Below are 20,116 nucleotides of genomic sequence, written 5' to 3' on the forward strand. Positions count from 1 at the left end.
GTCTGATATTAAGAAATGTAGCATATGAATTGATTCTAAATGCTAAAATATTGCTCAGCTTGACTGTCTAACCTAATAATTCATCTAAATACCAATGTAGCAAATACACTTTAGTCCAATTACTATTAGATAGCAGAGGCAAATCCATAAATCTGATTGTTACAGCTTAAAAAAATAGTAAAACCAGAATTTAATGCTTTTAGACAATTTTCAGAATAGCAATTTTGTTTAGCAAAAGCGGACTTTGTTAAACTTATCTTCATGGCCCAATTATACCAGGCAATAATTCCATAGAGATGCAGCAGTCACCTTTTTTAGATGACATCAAATGAAGATATTCTTGTTTTCTGTGGTAGTTTTTATTTAATATTATTTTTTAGCTATTGATAACATAGCATGGCAGAAAGATTACATCAGGAATGTGATATAATACAACTGTTTTCACTGAAGCCTTATACCTTACTATTCCTTAGGCTATTGGCGTGTCCCACCGCCCGCCCCCCTTGCACGAAACTACAACTGTGATGCCTCTACTGCCTCTCCCAGTAAATAGAAAAATATTGCACTACATTGAAGGTACATTTTACAAATATCATTAGCAGCATTACTGAGCTTTCCATAATTGTGGTTCTACAGAGTTAAATACTTTTAAAACATGAGTAGATTTTTATGAAACCAAAGTTTTGCATTATTTCTACAGCTCTTTCAAATGCATCAGTTTCAGCAGCATGCTTGGATGTCACTAAAACTTCATGGTATAATCCAAAACCACCAGCCACTTACTCTGCCTTCCAGGTTGTCAGTGGTAAGTGATTTTTTATGATAAGATGACAGTTGGTTATTACATTGGGAAGATTGTTTCAAGCTATTGTTACAGAACATTTTAGCTTTCAGTGAATTTGGTGTATAAAGACTTCTACAGCAGTGTTAAAATGCAAGCATGTTTAAACAAAAATGGGGGGTATACACAGATATATTTTTGTTATAAACTTGGCCAAGAAAGGTATTTAGTTTCCTAATATTTTACTTAATAATAAAATAGCAAGAATGAGAACTATTGATTTTAAAAGTGGAATGGCTTTTCTACCCATAAAAATGTTTTTATCATCCATATAACCCTTTTATTTCAATAGCTTGTTACTGTTCAGAAAACTTTTGCAGTTATGCTGTTGTTTTCCTCACAACAATCCTGTGAGGTAGAATAAATTTTGTTTATTCCTACTTTACAGCTGGGGAGCCTGCAGCATGGAGCCCTTTCGTGGCTTGCCTATGGTTACATAGTTCACTAATGGCCAACAGAAGAGCTTGAACTTAAACTCTTGTATGGAGTCCTGGGTTATAGACCTGGGCCAGAATCCTTACTATTATACTATGCCTTTTCCTGCCAGCCATAAAAACTGCCACCATCTAGTTTTAAATTCATGTCAGTTTCACTATATAGCAATTATCATAGTAGTTACCTACAAAAGGGGAAAACATGTACATATCTATTTTATAGACATATAAAAGGCCAAAACTTTTATGGTATACCAACAGAGGTCATGCTCACATGTTTTCCCTCAGTCGTGTGTTACTGGGATCCACACGATGGCCTGAGTATCAGACTAGACCTTCATTTTAAGAGAAATGGTTCCAATTCCTATGTATCGACGCTGTGTAATTTTCTTTTTTTAATAAGACAGTCTGAACTACAGAAGCATTCAGAATGATCAGCCTGTACGATGATACATAGGATAAGCCTGTAGGATGTCAGACAAAGCAATAAATCTATTCTGCATGATTCCTCTCCCTTACAGCATTCTCATGCATGACTATTTTTCTAAAACAAAACAGCCAAACCAGATATCAACAAGGGCATTTTAAGAACAGTCCTCTGAAACTTCAAATATCTACATGCTTTATTTCCTATGGGAGAACTGAAGATGAAAAATAATCATAAATGTTTAGTACTTCCATTTGAAAGGCAAGTGTCAACATTTTGAAAGATTATATTTCAAAATCCTGCTGGTTACTGTTTTTTGTTTGTTTGTTTTAGTAATCTGGTCATCCTCTCAAAATTCTTGACCAACTGCATCCTGTATTTATTCCCTGTTGCATTTTGTTTTTCAATGCAAGCTCTTCAAATTAATCACTATATTCTCACTATACTTAAACTGCACATAAGCTTTAGAAAAAAATTTCACAAAAGCATAAAAAACAAGCAATATATGTAAAACTTTTTTTTTTTTTTTTACTAAATCAGCATAACTAACTAAAGCTGCGGCTTTCATGTTACATTTGGCAAAATCAAAACAAAAAGCACTCCCCCAAACACCAAAATAACAAAAATCTCAAGCAAGTAGATATGACAAACTTCATAACACAAAGTACGATTCAAAACCTGTTCCCTCAATGATTGCTGTTGTCAATTTGGGCATGCAGCAAATTGTTGTTATAACTGTGATGGAAATGAAAATATTTCAAGAATCTGGACAGTATCCTATTTAACACTAATTCAAAAACTAGGAAGAGGAAGGAAAAAAAAACACAATGAGACATCACACCTACATAAACACAAAAAGTCAGCTTACATAATTACATAATTAGAAAAAGTTAAAAACAAATTAGTAAAAATAAATTCCCAGTATAAACCCAAAAAGCATAGCTATAAATGCAATCTGAAACAACCAATTTAGTGAGCTGATCATGTTTTTGCTGGAAAACCACCTTTTCCACTCTAGTTCTTACACAAGCAAATAACTGTGAAGAAGCAGGCCAAAGTGCATAATAAGAGGGTTTAAATGTGGTTGTATCTGTGGTACTTTAGATGCAGCTTTTCCTCAATCACTAGAAAGTTTAAACAGACTGTTACACAGACTCAGATGGGCCAAATAAGTCATCTGATATGCTACTGAATGGCTGAGAGTCTATTAGTTGGGTTATTTCACTATCAAGGTCTTCTTCTGTATCATCTGTGTACTTGCTTATTTTTTTGGAGTGCTGGTCTAAGGACAGACTTTCTAAAGATTCAATATCTTCAATGCCTGCTCTGTAGTGGATCATAAGAAGTGTTAGAGCTTGCAGTCTTTCACCTGATTTAGCCAAAGCAGCAGAAAGAAGTGATTTTTTCCTCGTATCTGTTGTCTCTTTTTCTTCTCTAACAAGGGAATTATTATGTTCCAACTCCTGATCAATTTCATTCTGCAGTTTATCTAGCATGAACTCTAGTTTCTGGATCCTCTCCTCTGTAGGCAACCCCCTGTACAGATCACGACCAATTTCTTTAACTGCAATGAAAACGCTGTCATCCAGACCACCCTCCTTTCTCACTAATTTTATTCCTGTGTTGTTGCCCTGTTTAGAAGGGCTGTTTGGGCCACAGATCTCTGTGTCACTGCCTTCGTTGTCTGATGTGTTGGGTGTGTGTTTTGGTGAAGGTTCTACTAGATCAGTCCCTGGCTCAGAAAGGCGAGTTTTAGAGACTTGACGCAGATTTAACAAACGAGAGCTCGTATTGATAATATGTCTTGTCAAACCTGTCATTCTGTTGACTGACTTCCCAGCTTCAGCATCAACACGAGGGGGCAGGCCTAAGAGGGCTTCTTGTCCTTCCAGCCTGAGATTTTTCAGGGCCCGGTCTATCCGTTGATCAGTTGCTCCACAAAGAGGAGTCTCGGCTAGACACTTTTCCTGACATTTTTTATGGCAAACATAAGCACAGAACATACACTGGGAAGCAGCTTTAGTCCAAACTTTTTTCTTACAGTAATCACACCAAGTTGGGTTCTGGAACTGAGTATCCTGGAAACTATGTTTATTTTCTGTTAAACCCATCTGTCCAACAAAGTGCTCCTCTTTAGGAAGGGCAGAAACCTCTTCGACCAAATGGAGTTCTTTTTCTTTCTCTAAGTTAGTAACTACATGGTGGTCTGGCTCTCCTTCTTTCAGATATTTGAAGTGAACAGTAATATCACCGAAACAAAATTTGTCATTGAACCCCTTCTGCATACTCAGATTACGTAGCGCGGTTCTCGTGACCATGGCCTTAGGTGATGGGGCTTCCAGTCTGAATTTGGAAAGGTATTCCATGTTCGATGTAGCTAAGCATCCTAAAGCCACCTCTTCAAGTTTTAAGCTGACATGCCCCAAGCAGATGAGACCCCCTAATTTGAAAGGATCCCTGCACCACAGTGCGATGTTTAAGTACCTGTGGCAGGCTTCTATGTCAAAGAGACAGCTGGCTCTGGTTCTTGTCCATTTTCCGAGCTTATTACGATAAAGAATTTCTGATGACTCCCACGTTTGATGGTCATCTGAACTGTCCTTAGGAGTGCAGGAACTTTCTGAAGTCAAATCTTTTGCCACTTCTTGCTTTGCTGGAAGCTGCTTAGCTGTAGCTGCTTCTTCGACGTGATCCAGATTTTTCGCTTGCTTTTCAGCAGGTTTATCTGCAGCAGGCGGTGGCAGCACCTTCTCTGGCTTTTCAACGAGAATATCTGGTTCTGCCTGATTTGGGGCATCAGCAGAAGGTAAAGGAACTTTGACTTGTGGTCGTGGTGGCACAGGTGGTTTGAAAGTGGATCCTTGGGTGGGTTTTGACACTTGTGCTGGTTCTGTTATCTCAGAAGATTTTAGGGCCAAGGGCTTATTTTCTTCTTTGGATGGAAGTTTTGGGGGTGGTGGGTAACTTCCTACAACTAATTTACGGTTTAAAACTGGTGATATAGTTCCAAGGGGTTTAACAGAAAGTGTTGTTGGAGTACGTTTGGGACTGTGACTTAATGACTGTGCCTCATCCTTGACCTCAGTTTGTGCTCTCACATCACTTGCTAAGTCTTCAAATTCAGAATCCAGGTCTCTGCTTTCAGCATCTACTGCCAACCCACTTGTTTCCTCTTCATAGTTTGGTTGGCATGGGCCTATCAGAAAGTTGTCTTCCAACTGTCCAAAGTTATCTTGCAGCACTGCACCCTGGTTACTCTGGCCAACAGGCCTTTCATAATATACCAGGACTCGGTCACCAGCCTGCTTGATAAGCTTCAACACTTGCAGTGTAGATGTGATTTTCACACCTGTTTTAAGATATTAAACGGGAAACATGTAAATTACTGCAGTAAAAATTACCTAAATTCACTAAGTGTAATTGCCATTAATTCATGATTACTTAACTAATGGAAAAGTAACAGTGAAACCTCTAAAATATCTTACGGGTTTATGGATACATCAGTGTACTGATTCTTAAACCCTGACTGCTCCGATGTCCTGGAAATGTTTACCTTTTCAAACCAAACGATGACATGAAAATCCTGAGGAGGGTGTCAAGCTGCTAACTCCTAATTGTTTACCATTCCTTCCTAGGTTTAAAAGACATTATTCCTCAGTTTGAACTGAAGTGAGCAGAGTGAGACCTATTGAAAAGGATTTTATTAACGGTTAAATCAGGCTTAAAATGATGGGAAACTGTGATTATATTAAGGGAAATTGTAAAATGCATCAGGGATTACAAGTTGTATGGTGAATGATTCAAATTAAGAGACCAATGCTTGAAATAAACTTAGCAAAATATTGGGTTGGCCAAAAAGTTTGTTCTGTTAGTGAATACACTGTTCAATAAAAGTCTTGGTGAAAATGAAAAATGTCTTTTATTTTCACTTAAAACTGAACAAACTTTTTGGCCACCCCAATACTATTATGAATAGTGGACTCTTACAGATTCTTTTCATTAGCCCTACCCATCAAACTAGTCTTTTTCAGGACCAGAAAGAATAAGGAAGGCATAATAGGAAGGCTTTAAAGTTAAACAAGTTGTTTACTATCTGTATCTATATCAACAGTATCTTAAGTTTTCATTTTATTTTCTAATAGGTGCTACATCAATTAGTTCAAAATTCAAAAAGTATAGAAAGATGTACAGTGAAAAATCTCCCTTCCACCTCTATCCCCCAGACGTATTGTCCCTTTCCTGAGGCAATCAAAGCTGCTGATGTATTCTTCTAGGGATATTCTAGGTGTATCTTTTAAAGGCTCTATTTTTCCCCTACCCTCTCCAAAACAGTACTTACCTAAGCCAACCCTTTCTGTAGGAGTTACAGAAAGGTGAGAAGGGGTCTTTGCTTTCCAAAGGTCTTAAGGCCATCCTAAATAAATCAAAGTAAATCAGCCCCATCTAATAACCTGACTTCAGAGTTCCTCAACCTCTATATTCTCCTACTTTGGCTGCCCAGGCAAGACCATGCTTTAGACCTGGTCATCACTTGGAAGTTTTCCACATCAAAGATCTTTTACTTGGAAATTAACCTCTGATCACAATCTCCTATTTCCACCTCTAACAATCCTGTCTGCTAACTGAATCTGTTTTGAGGTAGTTTCCATGTCCAGTCATTCCTCCTTTGCTCTCATGGTCCAGCTGGTCTCCTGACACCACTTGCTTTTCTCCCCAACCTCAGTTCAAGACTTCAGTGGTGTTCACATCAAGCTTTTTTATTCTTTTGCCCCAGCCCTTTCCTCTTCTACCATCTACCTGTCTTTCTGATCCCCAGCTTTGCTAGCCCCTTATCTCCCTTTCCTGCTCCTGAGCTTATCACCTGGATACAACTCCCGAGTTATACCATCTATCTGCAGCAAGGCTTTCAGTGCTGCTTTAGCATTCTTTTGATTGGTCTCTAAACAACTAAGTCTCCAAACACCAGCTTCAAACCTTTCTTATTCCCCTGAAACCCACCCTTCCTACTCTCTTTTATTCTGTAGATGACATCACCTTATATACTGAAGATCAGTAAGAAGCCACTTCTCCTCCCTGCCAGTCATTTTCAGGATTAAGCCATCTTAGAGGAGGAAGTATCCCTTGTACTTTGGATCCTACTCCCTATCCCCTTCAGGACTCTGCTCTATCAATTATCCTTGCTAAAATCTTAATTCCCTTCCTTCTTCTCCTTTAAAACCTTGTTTTCCTTGATTTTCACAACACTGTACTAATTTGGCTCTGATCATCTCTGCTTTCTTTTTTCCCCCACCTATATCTGTCCCTTGTATGCAAACGTTCCCATGTTTTTTTCTTTAGTTTCTCTGCCTTTTTGTTCTCTCCCTAGATTACACCCATTTCAGTAGTTTCAACTATCAACTTTTTCTTTGGTTGGCGTCCCCTCTTCTTCACTCTAGTCGTACATTCCCAGCTACTTCTGGATATCACCACCTGGATGTTTCGTTGATGCTACAAATTCAGTGAAGTTAAAACCTCTCTTTGACCTTCTCATCTTCCTGTTCTCACTACTATGTGAATCAATTTGCCACCCTCCCAGTTAACCTGATCTGAATCATGGAGATGGCTGACTCCCTAGATAGATTCAGTCTGCTGTCAATCCTGTTAGAGTTCCAGTCCATTTTCATTCCTCCTCCTTTCAGATCCTCCTGACCACTGGCTTCCACTATAGTAATAAACAGCTTTTTACTATGATCCCTCACTTAGATCTTCCCTATTTTAATCACCAAACATATATTGCTCCCCAGTTTTCCTAAAACATTGGCTCAAAAACCTTTAGCCTACAAACTCATACTGAAATTCAGAGCTTTCTAGTATGACTTCATGATTCATCCAGCCTTAATTTCTTCTGCTTCCCTTTAACCACACTATGAACCAGCAAAACTGTAGTTTGACATAAATAAAAATTAAGTCCATCTAATGATCTGAGGTAGACAAAAAACTTCGGCTCAATCTAAACTCATTCTTTGTGACTTAACATCTGCCTCTTGGGACTGTTCAGCCAAATATGGATTATTTTTCTTTTGGAATATTTCAAATATACTCAAAAGCAGAGGAAATAGTAAAATGAACTCCATCACTGAGCTTAAATATAACAAACATTTTGCCAATCTTATTTCAATTATCACCAGTCCCGTTACTAAATGTTTTTTTTTTTTTGCGGTACGCGGGCCTCTGACTGTTGTGGCCCCTCCCGTTGCGCAGCACAGGCTCCGGACGCGCAGGCCCAGCGGCCATGGCTCACGGGCCCAGCCGCTCCGCGGCATGTGGGATCTTCCCGGACCGGGGCACGAACCCATGTCCCCTGCATCGGCAGGCGGACTCTCAACCACTGCGCCACCAGGGAAGCCCACTAAATGTTTTTAAAATGTTGTATACCCATACAAATAAAGTATAGCTATAAAAAAAAGAATGTGTATCATACCCTCCCCTTATCTCAATGAATATTATTATTTTTACAAATGTTAGACACAAAGAGATGACTTTTGCTTTTTCACCCTGCCTGTATTTATATTGCTTGGATTTATTTATTTTTGATAACAGATATTTACTACTTGTATAATTGAAAACAAAAATCTTTCATAAAAGGATGTAAAAAAGAAAACAATTTTATGCTGTAGGTAAAACCAAACAGGGTATATGTATACATATAAAAAATTCATACTGAATTATGATTTTTAGCTGAGGGATAACTGTTATGTTTATGTTAAAAAACTACATCACAGATGAGGTTTATTTTATAGCCTTATTGTCCTAAGTGTCTATGAACCAGTATCATCATCTGGGAGCCTGTTAGAAATACAGAACCTGGAACACCAGCCCAGGTCTACTGAATCAGAATCCACATTTTAACACCATGCCTGGGTGATTGGAATACACAAGAGAGTTTGAAAAGCACTGTTTATGACATAATCAGAGGGATTTCCATGTGAAATAGTGACTTAGTGGGGCTTCCAGGTATGCAATTAAATAATTTTCATTATTTTATTGTCATGATGGATATGAATTAAAGGTAGAGTTTCTTCAACATATAACCAAAGACAACTGCTCCTTAACTTAGGAACTAATTTACCTTGTTATTTATTGTTTTAGCTGTGAGAGAATATTCCATGTTGCCTTTAAAAGCTCAATTGTAACCAACCATGGGCTCAAGAAATCTCTTGACAAGCCTAGAATGGGTGGGCCACGTACTACAAAGGTCTGAAAAGGTTTGGACTTTTCCCCCACTGATGTCCACAGTGAGTCTTACTGCTTATTTATAAACATGCAAGCAAATAATCTGCCTAACAATAGAGAGTTTTTGTTGTTATCAATCCAACTGATAGGAAGGCATGCAGGTGACACATTTTTCTGCCAGTGACAGTGATCTGGGCTGCACTCTGAATGACAATCTATTAACAAATGGCTGCCCAGTCAGGAACAATAAGGGGCAACCAATATGGGGCCACAGGCCAGTTCAGGTGTGCCCTTTTAGACAAGGAATCGCTCTCCTGTTAATTATCTAGTCCTGAGTGATGGGGGCAGTAGTGCTAACATTGTCAGTTTTAGGCTCAGAGTAGTAATGGTGGTGGCCACACAGAAAGATAACTGTTGACCTGCCCTTTCTTTCACATTCAATAAAAAAAAAATAGAAGTAGGAAAATGGTCTAAAGATGAAATATTTTCAAGATTTATAATTAGAACTAAAATGATGTGTTTCAAATTTTTTAAGTATTTATTTATAGTATAGTTATTACTTTCTTTCCATTGTAAAAGTAACGTGCTTATAGAAATAAAGAAGGAAGAGGGACTTCCCTGGTGGCGCAGTGGTTAAGAATCCACCTGCCATTGCAGGGGACATGCCCAGGTTCGAGCCCTGGCCTGGGAAGATCTCACATGCCATGGAGCAACTAAGCCCATGTGCCACAACTACTGAACCTGTGCTCTAGAGCCCACGAGCCACAGCTACTGAGCCCGCGTGCCTAGAGCCCATGCTCCACAACAAGAGAAGCCACTGCAATGAGAAGACCACGCACCGCAACGAAGAGTAGACCCCGCTCGCTGCAACTAGAGAAAGCCCGCACACAGCCATGGAGACCCAACACAGCCAAAAAAAAATAATAATAATAAAAAAAAAGAAATAAAGAAGAGAGGAAAAACCCCCACATCTGTTCTCTGGTTTTCTTTGTAAATGTCAGGTATATTGCACATCAGCATAATTACCTCCAATAGCAATCAGTCGATCTCCCCGCTGAAGATCAGCAATTGCAGCAGGCGAGTTTGGGGCCACGGTCTCAATTATGACGTGCCCAGCATACCCGTCAGTTGACTGGACAAGACGAAGTGTAAGTCCGACACTTTGTAAATTCCCCTTTATTAATTCAACCTTTGATAAAGATAAAAAAATGAAAACAGATTCAATGGGTTCACAGTAGTGGAGTGAGAAAACACAACACATCGAGAGCACTACAGTTGATGCTGACTTTTATACCATGGTGGTTATTATTACGGACTAATAAAGGAGGGAGGAAATCTTTTATTGTGACAATATAAATTAAGATATGCTCAGACTGCACATTTGTGCCATCGAAACTTTTAAATGATAAGGTGAACATAAACAAATAGAAATCCTAAATATTCTTCCTACATCTGGTATAGCATGTGGCATGCACTCCCTAAACTCTGACATCATTACCAAAGATGATTTGGTTTTTAAGGTTTTATTACAGAAAATTTTAAAAATATACAAAAGCACAAAGAATAATTAAAATGAACCCTGTGGTAGGTTATAAAATATAGTAACAAATTCTTCTTGACTTGAATGCATGTCCCTTTGCAATTAATACTTTACCAGACCTGCTATTAGAGGTATACCTATTTCTCCATCCTTCTCTCAGCAACCAATATAACTAGAAAAAACAGACGAAGACATAGACGATCTGAACGTGATCAACCTTGACTTAAATGACATTTATAGAACACTATACCTAACAATGCCAGAATACACATTATTTTCAGGTACACATGATAAGTCCACCAGGATGTGCTACGGTCATAAAACAAGCGTTGATACATTTAAAAAGACTGAAATCCAAGATACGTTCTTTGAATGGAATTAAATTAGCAATCAATTAACAGTAAGAAAACTAGAAAAACCCCAAACATTTGAAAAGTAAAACAACACACTTTAAGAAATTCATGGTCAAAGAAGAAATCAGAAGGGAAATTAAAAAATATTCTGGGGACTTCCCTGGTGGCGTGGTGGTTGAGAATCCACTTCCTAATGCAGGGGACACAGGTTTGAGCCCTGGTCCGGGAAGATTCCACATGCTGTGGAGCAACTAAGCCCATGTGCCACAACTACTGAGCTTGCGAGCCACAACTGCTGAGCCCGTGTGCTACAACTACTGAAGCCCGCGTGCCTAGAGCCTGTGCTCTGCAACAAGAGAAGCCACCACAATGAGAAGCCCCTGCACTGCAATGAAGAGCAGCCCCCGCTCGCCACAACTAGAGAAAGCCCGCGTGCAGCAACCAAGACCCAACGCAGCCAAAAACAATAAATTTATATTAAAAAAATATTCTGAGTGGAATGATGATGAAAATACAATATATCAAAACTTGTGGGATGCAACTAAAACAGTGTTTAGAGGAAATTTATAGCTCTAAATACTTATATCAGGAAAAAAATTCTAAAATTAGTGATCTCAGTTCATTCCTTAAAAAACTAGAACCCCCAAAGTAGAAGGAAAGAAGAACAGAAATCAATGTAATAGAAACTAAAACAACAAAGAAATCATGAAAGCTGATTCAATGAAATAGTCAATAAAACTGGTAAGCCTCTAGGATAAACTGATAAAGAAAAATGTGTACTACCAAAATCAAAATAAGAGGGGAATATCACTAAAGAATCTAGAGACATTAAAAGAATAGGCAACATTATGCACAACTTTATGTCAATACATTTGACAACCTAGATGAAATGGAAAAATTTCCTTGAAAGATAACAAATGAGAAAAACTGACTAAAAAAATAGAAAATTTGAACACCCCTATATCAATTAAAAACATCAAATTCATAAACCTTTGCACAAAAAAATTCCCTCCGGGTCTAGACTGCTTCATTATGAATTGTTGAAATAACAATCTTACTTGGAATCTTTTAGAAATAGAGAAGGAGGGTATGCTTCCTAAATCATGTGTTAAGGCCAATGTAACCCTAATTCCCAAACCCAGACAAGAAAGCAGAACTACAGACTAATATTTCTAATGTTCAAATATGGATGCAAAATTTCTTAACAAAATTTTAGGGAATTCAACCCAATAATATATGAAAAGGATAATAATCATAACCAAGTGGAGTTGATTCCAGGAATTCAAGGTTGATTCAAGCACCCAGGAGTCAATTAGTAGTAAGTCACCATATTAAGAAAAGAAAAGGAGAAAACCATATAAATATTTGAATAGCCGCAAAAAAAAATTAACATCCATTTATGATAAAAGCCCCCAACAAAATAGAACTACAAGGGAACATCCTAAATCTGATTATAGGCATCTACAGAAATCTATAAGTAACATAATACTCAAGGGTGAAAGACCTGTTCTCTACCCAAGATCAGGAACAAAGCAAGGATTTCTGTTCTTACCACTTCAATTCATTATTATACTGGGGGGTATAGTTAGGGTCATGATGTAAGAAAAAGGGAAGACATAAAGAATGGAAAGGGAGAAGAAAAACGGTCTTTATTTGCATATAATGTGACCCTATACATGGATAATCCCAAGACATCTACAAAACAACTTTTAGAACTAATAAGTGAAATTAGGTCACAGACTACAAGGTCAATATACAAAAGGCAAATATGTTTCTATATATTACCAACAAATAATTAGAAAATAAAGAAAGCAAATTAATTTGTAATAGCATAAAAATACTTAGGATTAAATTTTTAAAATTTATCTTTTATTGAGGTAATACTGGTTTATAACATTATATGTTTCACATGTACATTACATTTCTGCTTCTGTATACACTACAGTGTGTACTCATCACCAAAACTTTAGTTTCCATCTATCACCATACAACTAATCCCCTTTATCCATTTCACCACCACCTCTCCTCCCAGCCCCTTCCTCTCTGGTAACCACTACTTTGTTCTCTATTATCAACATGTTTGTTTTTTTTGGTTTGTTCATTTATTTTGTTTTTATTTGTTTATATTCTACAATATGAGTAAAATCATAAGGTCTTGTCTTTCTCTGACTTACTTCATTTAGCACAATGCCCTCCATCCATGTTGTCACAAATGGCAAGATTTCATCTTTTTTCTCTTTTTATGGATAAGTAGTATTCCATTGTGTGTGTGTGTGTGTGTGTGTGTGTGTATATATATATATATATACATACCACATCTTCTTTTAGGATTAAATTTAACTGAAGATGTACAAAACCTGTATGCTGAAAACTCCTGCAAAGGGAAATTAAAGAAGACCTAAATAAATGAAGAATGACACCATGTTCATGGATTGGAAAACTCATTATTGTTAAGATGCCAATTCCTCCCAAATTTATCTACAGATTCAAAGTAATCCCAGTAAAAATCTTTGCAGGACTTTGGAAAGGTAAAAGACCTAGAACAATCAAAGCCATCCTTAAATAGAACAAGGCTGAAGGACTTATACTACCTAATTTCAAGGCTTACTATATAATGTTAGCGTAATTAAGACAGTGTGGCATTAGCCTAAGGACAGATATTAGTTGTAGAAATTAACATCATCATTTCTTAAGATATCAAATTTCGGACAACGTGTTGACTTCCTATTATAATAGATAAGGATGATAGTCCATTCTCCTGCCCCCAAATTACAGTAGAGTTACATCATTATTTTTAGTTCCTCTGCATAACCTCTTTATAACTTTAATTAATATACTTATACCCCTATATTTCTTATTTCCTCAACTACAGACAATATCTCTCTTGATACTAGGACTTCTATCTTTCCCTTCACTTCTCCCCTTTATACCTTCTACCTTCTAAACTCTACCATGAAAGTTGATAACTATTAATTTTTAAACTATTTTTAAGCTACCAAGGTTGACTGGAAGTCAGTCATGTTTATAATATTGTGACTATATAAATATGATTTACTGAGAACCTGGACATCTTTACATTTTCTGTCTTGTATAGCCTTTTGCTTTTCTTGGAGGTTTTTCTTTCAACAACATAGCTTTCACTTTAAATGTAGGATTTATGTAAGTACTGCTTCTGCAATTAGCTCTTAAATTCACCTATCCATTTGTTTACATATTAAATTATTTAGCACTCAGTCAAAGCGAAGTTTTTCTTTACCCCTCCACCCTACTCCTGCCTAAAAAGAAGCCAGTTAATAAATGTAGAAGGAATGAGCAGATTTGAAAAATCACCCAAAAGGAGAGACAAACATTTAGATTAAAAAAAAAGAGAGAGAGAGAGAGAGAGACAAAGAAAGACTAAAGAGCTGGAACAACCGAATGTAATGTCTGAATCTTGGTAAGATCCTGGTTCAGGGAAAAAAAATCTACAGAAACATTTATGGGACACTGGGAGCATTTTAATATAGACTGAAACTTTGGTGAAATTAAGGAATTATTAATTTTCTTATGTGTGATAATGGTTATTGTAGTTATGTAAAATGTTCTATTTTTAGAAGATTCATACTGAAATATTTAGAGGTAAAATATGACGTCTTCAACAATGTCTTTCTCAGATGCAGAGCTATGAAAAGTTTCAGCATCTATTATTATACTTATTAGTAAGACTCAGCACTACTAGTCAAAACAGGATACAAAAGGAAATTTAAAAGCCAATCTGCTGTGAATGAACTCAATATACAGCTGAGGAAACAAGGCAAACATATTATGAAACAAACATCAATTCAGGGCATTAGAATATTTAAACTATCTTATATCGTTCAAACCTTAATTTACTTTTACAGGATCAAGACTGAGAAGCTAATTTTATGATCATATGACTTTAAAAACTCTCCCATTAGAAAAGACAAAGACGGTGACTGATGTCGACATTCAGTAAGAGAACAGCAGCCAGTTCAAACCCACTAGGAGAAGAATGGGCTCAAGCATGGTCTTTACTTCCAAAGAACAGAAATCATACCAATGGTGGTAAATATCTACCTTTTCACAAAATTATGTTTTCATCCTGCTAGAAGGTTTCCTCTATGTTGTAGACTAAAGACATATCAAATGAAAGGAAAAGGAAGGGGCTGAAAAAAGGAATAGCAGAGAGAAAAAATTGTATTTCTTATGGACAAACAAAAGCGTAGTGAAGAAAAAGTGAACATGGAACAATATTATATTTTCCTTTGGATTGCTGATCATGAAATCTTTATTAAAAAAAAGAAAAGCAGGATGAAAATGTCTGATAACAAATACAGGAATAGATTATGGATGGGAGACCTTCAGTCAATTCTAACCATCATGTAATAACTTTTCCTTTCTCATAAAAAGCCAATTAGATGTTTTTAAATTAAGCCCACCAAAATCTGGGTACTCCCCTATTCCAAAAGATAAGCTATGATTAAGGAAAAATTAACATCTACAGAACTCATTTTGTCTGCAAAGAGAGAGAGGCTGACAGTGATTTAGTTTCTAGTTCCAGTTTCTTGCTAAGGCCTTGCTGTACTCCTACTAAAAGCTATGCAGACCCTAGCCCACACAACCATGAACAGTGACCCTGACACCTGACTGTGGCATGAAATACCGGAATCCTCAAAATAAGCACACCTTTTTTACTTAAGTGAGTTTTAGTAGGTATCTGTTTCAAACGGGTTCTGGCTTACCAGGCACCGTGTTAGAGACCACCATATACAATATCTCATTAAACTCAAAGTGCTGTATTTATTAACTACAAAGCTACAAATACATTATAAATGTAGGATGGAATCTGCCTGAGCCTAGCCAAGGGCCTCTGCCGCCTGCCCTTGCAGGGACTTAGCGCCTGCAAGATGGGTAAGAGAAGGAGAGGAGCGCCTGGGCCAGTGCTATACCAGCAGCTCCTCCTGACACCAGAGGCTGCCTCTTCTGCAGATAGGGGCCTGTCCAGGAGGTGATGGGGGCTCGGGGCTTCAGAAGTGTGGTGCTATCCTCATCATCGTCCTACAGAGTAAAACCAAGTCCCCCTAAAACAGAGTTCCCTTACTGAGTTTACAGTTATTCTATCTAAAATTTTATTTCCTTTCTTTGTCACCTCTTACCCCAATCCTGTGCTAACTGAACATTAATCAACTAGAGTCAGATGGCTAAGATTACTATTGTTAACATCATTAATGTACCAAAATTGCTGCTGTAGATATCATCATTAACATACAAACTCAGGTTGTTTCTCCAGCACAAGACGAGCTAACAGACCCCTGAACCATGGACCACCTGGCCTGAGAATCATAAAACAGAGACATCCTGACTCCTTAAACTATGATAAAGAAATGTCACATAGGACTTCCCTGGTGGCACAGTGGTTAAGAATCCGCCTGCCAATGCAGGGGACACGGGTTTGAGCCATGGTCGGGGAAAATCCCACATGCCATGGAGCAGCTAAGCCCATGTGCCACAACCTGTGCTCTAGAGCCCGCGAGCCACAACTACTGAGCCCGTGTGTCACAACTACTGAAGCCTGCGCGCCTAGAGCCCGTGCTCTGCAACAAGAGAAGCCACCGCAATGAGAAGCCCGCACACCGCAAGGAAGAGTAGCTCCCTGCTCACTGCAACTAGAGAAAGCCCGTGCACAGCAATGAAGACCTAACAGAGCCAAAAATTAAAAAAAAAAAAAAAAAGAAATGTCACATACAGTATGGAATTAAGAGATACAAACTACTGTACACAAAATAGATAAGCAACAAAGATTTACTGTATAGCACAGGGAACTATATTCAATATCTTGCAATAACCTATAATGGAAAATAATCTGAAAAAATACATACATAAAACTGAATCACTGTGCTGTACACCTGAAACTAACACAATATTGTAAATCAACTATATTTCAATTACAAAAAAAGAAAAAAAAAGAAATGTCACATAGAGTAACCTAGTGGTTACCAGTGGGGAGAGGGAAGAGGGAAGGGGCAAGATAGGGGTAGGCAGTTAAAAGCAACAAACTACCATGTACAAAATAAAGCTACAAAGATATATCGTACAGCACAAGGAATATAGCCAATATTTTAGAATAACTATAAATGGAATATAACCTATAAAATTATGAATTACTATGTTGTACACCTGAAACTTATATAATACTGTATATCAACTATCCCTCAATTAAAAAAAATCACATATTAATAAAAAAGAAATGGCACAAGTTGATGATTAATCCCAGCCTCTTTGTTCTTCCCCTTTAAAAAAGTCCCTCAATCAAGTCCAAATTGGAGTGGATCTGAGACTTGTTTCCCACTCTCTTGCTTGGCACCCTGCAAATAAACCCTTACTTTGATTCAAACACATGCTGTTAGTGTTGGGCTTTCACCTCCTTCTGCACCTTTACATTATGGACCAGGAATGGTTTTCCCATTATGGAATGGGAACGGTTATCTGCATCTAAAAGCCTACTGTTAAAAAGTTCAGCTTTATACACGTGTTGTGTACGTATGTGTACACGTTACTGTGTCACTCTCCCTTTCCTGTCCCCCTGCTCTACTAAAAAAGCTAGGAAACAGTCCTCATAGTCCACATGAGCCCTTGCTCCACAACAAGAGGACCCCCCAGGCTGGCAGCTCCAGGTCCTGGCGTGTTAGCGACAGAGAAGGTCTCTGAAGGGTGTAGGCCCAGGCACCTCCAAACTCATAAGCTGCGTCCCCAGGCTTGAGCTGCTGTCCCTACTCCCAGGAGCAGTGCAGTGGGCTTCGGAGAGTCTGGGAGGAGTGGAGAACTGTTGGAGGCCATCCTTGCTGGGCCAGGAGCACATCCCTGCTCCCTGCCCTTGTAGCACCCTCCATGTGCTAAATAAAATGGGCTTTATTATCTGCAACTCATATTTTAGTAGTTGATTATACTCTGAACTGTTATGAAGAAATTCTTTAATATTGTTGTCAACATAGATAATCAATAAACCAATCTATCATAGGAATAGAAAAAAAAAGTAGGATGTAAAGTGCTTTCTCTGTGGCTTAGCCTGTGTCAATTGGCCTGAATTTAGTTGAAACCAAAAGATAAACTTCTATTGGAAGAGAAATACTATTTCTAGTATTTTTTTGCATGACATACCAAAAAAAAGTTTATCAGTTGTCAAGAATTGCTGACACATACTAAACAGCAATTACATGAGCTTAATCACTAGTCAACACATACAAGATTGCAGACAGCCTGCATTTAACTTCACCAATCATGTTAGACACAGGTTAAAAAATTCTAGCTGCATGTGTACCTATCTGGTGCAGAGCAATTTAGTAAAAACAACAAGATAGCCTTTAAGAGCTCTCACACTCTGAAATCCTTTTAGCCTTCCCTGGACCCAGCTGGGATGCCTTATTTTCACCTTGGGGGGGGCAGGGTGGGGAACAACACTGATTTTTTAATCCCTTCCTAACATGGACATAATTTTTTTTTTAACATCTTTATTGGGGTATAATTGCTTTACAATGGTGTGTTAGTTTCTGCTTTATAACAAAGTGAATCAGTTATACATATACATATGTTCCCATATGTCTTCCCTCTTGCGTCTCCCTCCCTCCCACCCTCCCTATCCCACCCCTCCAGGCTGTCACAAAGCACCGAGCCAATATCCCTGTGCCATGCGGCTGCTTCCCACTAGCTATCTAGCTTACGTTTGTTAGTGTGTATATGTCCATGACTCTCTCTCGTCCTGTCACAGCTCACCCTTCCACCTCCCCATATCCTCAAGTCCGTTCTCCAGTAGGTCTGCGTCTTTATTCCTGTCTTACCCCTAGGTTCTTCATGACATTTTTTTTCTCTTAAATTCCACATATATGTGTTAGCATACGGTATTTGTCTTTTTCTTTCTGACTTACTTCACTCTGTATGACAGACTCTAGGTCTATCCACCTCATTACAAATGGCTCAATTTCGTTTCTTTTTATGGCTGAGTAATATTCCATTGTATATATGTGCCACATCTTCTTTATCCATTCATCCGATGATGGGCACTTAGGTTGTTTCCATCTCCGGGCTATTGTAAATAGAGCTGCAATGAACATTTTGGTACATGACTCTTTTTGAATTTTGGTTTTCTCAGGGTATATGCCCAGTAGTGGGATTGCTGGGTCATATGGTAGTTCTATTTGTAGTTTTTTAAGGAACCTCCATACTGTTCTCCATAGTGGCTGAACCAATTCACATTCCCACCAGCAGTGCAAGAGGGTTCCCTTTTCTCCACACCTTCTCCAGCATTTATTGTTTCTAGATTTTTTGATGATGGCCATTCTGACTGGTGTGAGATGATATCTCATTGTAGTTTTGATTTGCATTTCTCTAATGATTAATGATGTTGAGCATTCTTTCATGTGTTTGTTGGCAGTCTGTATATCTTCTTTGGAGAAATGTCTATTTAGGTCTTCTGCACATTTTTGGATTGGGTTGTTTGTTTTCTTGTTATTGAGCTGCATGAGCTGCTTGTAAATTTTGGAGATTAATCCTTTGTCGGTTGCTTCATTTGCAAATATTTTCTCCCATTCTGAGGGTTGTCTTTTGGTCTTGTTTATGGTTTCCTTTGCTGTGCAAAAGCTTTGAAGTTTCATTAGGTCCCATTTGTTTATTTTTGTTTTTATTTCCATTACTCTAGTAGGTGGGTCAGAAAGGATCTTGCTGTGATTTATGTCGTAGAGTGTTCTGCCTCTGTTTTCCTCTAAGAGTTTGATAGTTTCTGGCCTTACATTTAGGTCTTTAATCCATTTTGAGCTTATTTTTGTGTATGGTGTTAGGGAGTGATCTAATCTCATACTTTTATATGTACCTGTCCAGTTTTCCCAGCACCACTTATTGAAGAGGCTGTCCTTTCTCCACTGTACATTACTGCCACCTTTATCAAAGATAAGGTGTCCATATGTGCATGGGTTTATCTCTGGGCTTTCTATCCTGTTCCATTGATCTATCTTTCTGTTTTTGTGCCAGTACCATACCGTCTTGATAACTGTAGCTTTGTAGTATAGTCTGAAGTCAGGGAGCCTGATTCCTCCAGTTCCTTCTTTCGTTCTCAAGATTGCTTTGGCTATTCGGGGTCTTTTGTGTTTCCATACAAATTGCAAAATTTTTTGTTCTAGTTCTGTGAAAAATGCCAGTGGTAGTTTGATAGGGATTGCATTGAATCTATAGATTGCTTTGGGTAGTAGAGCCATTTTCACAATGTTGATTCTTCCAATCCAAGAACATGGTATATCTCTCCATCTATTTGTATCATCT

The 20,116-nt window shown here is 38.0% G+C and overlaps 2 protein-coding genes across 4 annotated transcripts in view; one reads left to right on the top strand and one right to left on the bottom strand.

Moving 5' to 3' along the window:
* The window catches only part of SLC18A2 (solute carrier family 18 member A2), a 40,167-nt gene extending 39,641 nt beyond the window's left edge, over positions 1–526 (top strand). The window contains exon 16 of the mRNA XM_033420951.2: positions 474–526. The gene's annotated coding sequence lies outside the window, so the exon portion shown is untranslated. The remainder of the gene's footprint in view (positions 1–473) is intronic.
* Positions 172–20,116, bottom strand: part of PDZD8 (PDZ domain containing 8) — a 100,602-nt gene continuing 80,657 nt past the window's right edge. For all 3 annotated transcript variants that reach the window (XM_033420949.2, XM_004265788.4, XM_049697038.1), the window contains 2 exons: positions 9,941–10,103; positions 172–5,051 (listed from right to left, as the gene is read on the bottom strand). In XM_033420949.2, coding sequence (XP_033276840.1) covers positions 2,848–5,051; positions 9,941–10,103 — 2,367 coding nt within the window. In that variant the 3' untranslated portion in view covers positions 172–2,847. The remainder of the gene's footprint in view (positions 5,052–9,940; positions 10,104–20,116) is intronic.

Source organism: Orcinus orca, chromosome 14 (assembly GCF_937001465.1).
Source record: "Orcinus orca chromosome 14, mOrcOrc1.1, whole genome shotgun sequence".
Taxonomy (NCBI): domain Eukaryota; kingdom Metazoa; phylum Chordata; class Mammalia; order Artiodactyla; family Delphinidae; genus Orcinus; species Orcinus orca.